The following is a 5,343-nucleotide window of genomic DNA, read 5'->3' as shown; positions in this document are numbered from 1 at the left end:
CTAGCTTCTCAGAGAACATTTGATGTACAGAGAAAGAAACACAGTTAAAGCTGCACACTAACATAATAAAACATAGTATACATGTACTAACCACATACTCTAGACTCACTCTAAATATAACATGGACTAACCACGTATTCTTTACTTACTCTTACATCCAAAGGACCAATGTGACAACTGGGAGAAAATAATTAGTCAAGTCTGCATCCATCCATTGGCTATACTAAGATAAGTTTCTGTAGGAAAAGATGCAGGAATACTTTCATGTCAGCCTTCCTTAATCCATGGTATAATGTGTTATTATATGGAAAGCAGATAGCATACAGAGCTAATGCTTTCACTAGGCATTATTTAGGCATTGTATGTAGATAACTAATGGAGACAACCATAAACTGAACACAACAATTAGACCATATGTTACTTGCAACTAAGCAGTTGTAAACTAACAAGGGTGGTCTAGCTATGACCATCCATCTGTCAACAACTTCATCCATGGCATGATGTGGGCTATTATGTTGAAAACAGATAGCAAGCACAGTGCTTTCACCTAGGCATTAAGTAAGAATTTTGCAGAAAAGACTAATCTAACACACAGAGAATACAATAAACTAAACACAACATGTTTTACTTGCAATTAAGCGCTTGTAAACAAGGGATGCCACCCTTTCAAGTGCTTGACAAAATGTACACTATAATTGGTCAGCATCTGGGAAAATTCTCTATGCACAAGCATCAATGGTTAGAAGCTAGCTTAAGGGACCTAGTTGCAATTCCACACACCAAGAACTCTTGGCTTTCATACAGGCAGCATAGACCTGCCAAAACATGTAAGCAAACTACCTTTCATACAACCACGTCCCTGGACAAACCCAATATGCAGTAAACAGAAAATCATGGCCGTGGGCGCTTATTATTACTGCAAGATGGGCATTTGTACTGCTTGATATGTTCAGCCCTGGCAGCCGTCATTTTCACACACTTGCCATGGAACCATTTCTCACATACATCACATCCAATCCAGAACTCGTCCCGTGTGTATACACCACCACAAGCACCACAAAAAGTCTCGGCTTCTTCCTCACCATCTTCTAAACTTTCTTCATCTTCCCTTGAAGGTGCAACCTTTGGCACTTTATCCTGTAGAAAGGAAAAAGGTCAAACATCAGTCAAATAGAACAAGTAAGCAAAACAAAAGCCTTTTCACAAACAAAGTAAATCATCCAAGAGTTGGATACAACCTTGGAGGCGAGTTAATAGTTATAGAGAAGGTGCTCTGCCCTCAATTCAATAATAAGCAGTAATTAACTAGCCCACAAACAATGCTTCACACAGCATCAAAATATTTAGCTAGAGCCCACAAATAATGTTCTGTACTGCACCATAATAATTAACTAGAGACCAACCTTGCCAAGAGTTTACAGTTGAGAAGACATTAAAGAGAAGGTGCTCTACCCTCCATTGAATAATGACCCTAAATTTAACTAGCCCATAAATAACGGTATGTACTGTCTCATTTTTAACTAGGGACTCACAATGTGTACATAGGCTGACCTCTAGGCATCACGCACAGGGAAAGCTACTAGTACAGAATTTTCTTCAAAGATGGCTACTTTGAGAGAGTTAGATAAATACCAATTTCAAACAATTACAGCACCTCTTGCTCTATACTTTTGGCCCCACAAGCCACTTGTTGCTTATAGTCAACTTAGCAAACAATGCAATCACCTACTAATACAATGAGGAAGCTTTAACCCCCCTGATGAAACAAACAAAAACATTGCATACACTCTTAGAGTCTAATCACTCTAATTAATGCAGTAAGTTATGCACTTTGATACGTTCCTATTATCGGCTGCAAAACAAGTCACAATCATCTGTGCATCTATTTGGGACTTTGTTGCCATCTTTGCCATATGGATTTCGTGATAATTCCAAGAAGTCACTTGCAGCAATGTTAATAGTTGCTACTGAATGTGGAAAAACAATAAGAACCTTGATTGTGCTGCTTCTACAATTTGAAAGCATTATGTAGAAGAAACTACTCCCAAATGTATGGAACTCAGATTGACCGCACCAAAACATGAAAAATCCCCTATGAATATGGGGACGACATATACTGGTCAATACCTTTTTGGAAGCAATTTTGTTAGTCTTGCTTGAACCATTGTTAGTAGCAGCTTTCTCCTTGACTTGCTTCCTTCCGCTTACCACTTCATATACAGTTGAGAGCTCATTGATCATAGTAAACAACCGCTTTCTGCTTAAACATTGGTGGTCAGAAACATATAAACATTAGATGTATCTGAGCGACATAGAAAAGATGTGTTTGTGCTTTTTTCAAGACAGAGCAACTAGCAAGACCCGTGATCTCCAGACAATCCATAAGGTAGTGGTGCATTAGCTTTGTCCAAAGCTCACTCAAACAAAATTACTGGTTTCAAAAGTGAAAACTGAGTATGTTAACAAGCAAACAATGCAGACTGTTTTGATGTACCACAATGACTGCAGAAAAATTCCTTGCAGTTCAACACAAGAACCGCCCAGACCCCCCTCCACCACAGTTCATGATGCTTCAGACTCATAATGCTCAAATTTTTAGCTGCTTACAACACAGACACCTGTGGACCTACTTTCTATTATAACGGCTTGATCTAAAACAGGTTGACTCTTCCCAACGAGAGACAAATCAGGATTCATCTATTCAGGACAGCCAAATTGGAGTTGCCGGCAAGGAACTTTCACCCTTCATGACCGTGGGATTCCGACCATGAAACGTGTAATTCAACATGAAATGTTGCAGCAAGCAGAAAACGGTGGATAGCCAGAATAACGATTTGATAATGGACGCAAGGTCCTCAGCCTGCAAGATTTGAGCGGGAGAAAAAAAACAGAACTTTGTGATACAACAAAAAAGGAAACAGAAAGACAAACTGTTAAACTACGATGGAGGAAACAAACCTCTCTTGTTGGTTGAAACGAGCACAATAGTAAAAGGCTACTGCGTATAGCCATGAATCGCTGTGAACAGCCACGAGAGAGAGCCAATCCTGATCCTCCAAGCTATCTCTTGCAAAGTTAATACCTAGGGCAGGCTCAGGGAGCTCTGGCGGCACTTCTTGCGCTGGAAAAGTCACTTCCCACGTTCCGTCGGGATAAGCGAAAAGGCAGAGGTTTTCTTTCTCTGCACACGATGAAGAGGTTGTTGCTCTCTCTCTCTCTCTCTCTCTCTCTCTCTCTCTCTCTCTCTCTCTCTCTCTCTCTCTCTCTCTCTCTCTCTCTCTCTCTCTCTCTCTCTCTCAACAGATGGAAGCTCGATTTGCGAGGATAAACTTGCTATCGCGTTATACAAACAGAAAGACAAATCATCAAAAAGAGAGAACTGGCATGGCAAACACACCAGGATCGCACTGGCTGTAAACTTCCCGCACATCTGCAAAAGAATACCACAAAGTAAAAAAGGTTAGGTGAGTTGATAACACAAAATTCAAAACGTCAAGTGTTCCCCAAATTCGCCAGACAGACAGAAGAGAAGAACCTTGAGTCAGAGCTTTGATCAAGCCGTTTCGACGGCCCCGATAATCATCGAAGACCTCTTCGATTGTGAGGGGCATTGTGTTCCCTGCCATGATGGCGAGCAGAAAACCAACCTTCGAAAGAGGGAAGGAGGAGGTAGGAGGATGATAATGAGAGAGAGAGAGAGAGAGAGAGATTCTAGAATCGAGAAAAGCAAGCAGGTTCTATGTCGTGGCACAAGACGCGGTGGAAGAATAGGAAGAAAGAAGGAGCCATGCAAGGCGAGCTCGGAGGAGAAGACATTGAAGGGAGACGCAGGGCAAGGCTAGGGTTTGGGGCTCGCTCTATCTCTCTCTCTCTGTGTCTTCTCCCTGTCCTGTGGTTGGGGGGGGGGGGGGGGGGGGGGGGCGGTTGTTTTGTGAAGCGCGAGAGCGTATTGCTCGTATGAGGAGTATTATGGCGTGCGTTTGAGATTGAAGACGAAGTAGAGCAGGTGTATATTTTGTTTGCAGTTTGGGAGATTATTACCATTAAATAATGGAAAATTATTACCAAGAAAAAGGTAATTAGTAATCGTAATAAATTACACAGATAATACCGTAAAATCCCAGGGAAACAGAACGAATTCAGGGCTTGGAAATAAACCGTTCAACTGTGCAACACACAACAAGGAAGGGTACCTTGCCTATGATAACAAACAAAACTACGCGCTCCTCCTCAAGATTCTCCGGATGCGAATGGCCGATCATTCGCACGCTTCTATATGCAACAATAAGGATTTATCTATTCTATACTACCTCTTATTTTCAGATTTCACGAGGCACATACCAGACCTTACATGTCACCTACTAAGCCTACATGGCAAGTAAAGAACAATCTCCAAGTCTCCAAGGCCAACTTTTTAAGGAAAAAAAGTTGACAAAATCAAAATCATTCAATCTCTCTCTCTTTGTGCAGGTCTCTTTGCAAGTCCACCGCTCATCGATGTTGGATATTTTACCTTCTTGCAGACTTAGCTCGCTACATAGGCTTTCAAATGGTCCAACTACTGTAACATGGTTGATTATCTATTCTCCATTGATTGCAAGGGAGATCTCTCTCTCTCTCTCTCTCTCTCTCTCTCTCTCTCTCTCTCTCTCTCTCTCTCTCTCTCTCTCTCTCTCTCTCTCTCTCTCTCTCTCTCTCTCTCACACACATTGCATGTAAGATCTTGGGCATATGTGTGAGAGAGAGAGAGAGAGATCCTACATGCAATCGTAGAGGGGGACAGACGATGGCTACAGGTGTTGACGGCAGGCAAGAGCATCCAAAAGCCAATACTCCTTTTTCTTTTTGGTTTTTTTGAGTATTCATAAATTCCATGAATTTTTATATCATCCTATTATTTCTACCTTAAAACATAGTCAATCATCGTGCCTTTGTGCTCATTATAAGTTTAGTTTTCAAATAGGAAAGAATCTGTTGCTCATAAAATTGTTGTGATTAGCAAAGTAGAGAGTTCTATTACTTGAATGAAGATTGAACATCAAACACATTGAAGGGAATAAAGGCAAGTAGGAAATGGTTGTTGCATGTCTAAAGTAATGTTTACTATCATGCATTGCATGTGCACATGTGTGTATGAAGATGATTGCCTTGTACTAAATGAGTACATCTGGGGTTTGACTCCCCTTGAATTATATTTTATTGTACATGTCATTTGTAGCTTTGTAACTGCAAATTGCATAGAGTCTACTATTATATACCTAACAAAACATTTTAATGTGAATGTGTGTATTAAAGAGTTCCATGTTTATATAGAAGGACACCTAAATTTTGTTGTTAGACATT

At 40.7% G+C, this 5,343-nt stretch overlaps 1 protein-coding gene across 1 annotated transcript; it reads right to left on the bottom strand.

Moving 5' to 3' along the window:
* Positions 1-602: 602 nt before the first annotated feature.
* Positions 603-3,921, bottom strand: LOC148029723 (PHD finger protein ALFIN-LIKE 1-like). The gene is made up of 5 exons (XM_087686039.1): positions 3,536-3,921; positions 3,398-3,430; positions 2,959-3,181; positions 2,128-2,257; positions 603-1,137 (listed from the first exon to the last, which is right to left on the bottom strand). Exons 1-5 carry the CDS (start codon positions 3,624-3,626, stop codon positions 892-894), a joined length of 723 nt encoding a protein of 240 aa, XP_087542165.1. The 5' UTR covers positions 3,627-3,921; the 3' UTR covers positions 603-891.
* Between the last annotated feature and the right edge of the window lie 1,422 nt (positions 3,922-5,343).

The sequence above is a fragment of the Lygodium microphyllum genome, chromosome 10, assembly GCF_053477565.2.
Source record: "Lygodium microphyllum isolate KBCC chromosome 10, Lygodium_microphyllum_v1.1.10, whole genome shotgun sequence".
NCBI classification, from domain to species: Eukaryota; Viridiplantae; Streptophyta; class Polypodiopsida; order Schizaeales; family Lygodiaceae; genus Lygodium; species Lygodium microphyllum.
This window is presented reverse-complemented; position numbering and strand designations above follow the sequence as displayed.

What these genes read in the sequence shown, in the direction of transcription:
- LOC148029723 (XM_087686039.1), bottom strand. Translation starts at nt 3,626, where the DNA reads ATGGCAGGGAACACAATGCCCCTCACAATCGAAGAGGTCTTCGATGAT. An exon ending in TTACAGCCAGTGCGATCCTG is followed by an intron (nt 3,182 to 3,397) that starts GTGTGTTTGCCA and finishes CATCGTGTGCAG; the next exon opens with AGAAAGAAAACCTCTGCCTT. An exon ending in ACAAAATTGCTTCCAAAAAG is followed by an intron (nt 1,138 to 2,127) that starts GTATTGACCAGT and finishes TCCTTTCTACAG; the next exon opens with GATAAAGTGCCAAAGGTTGC.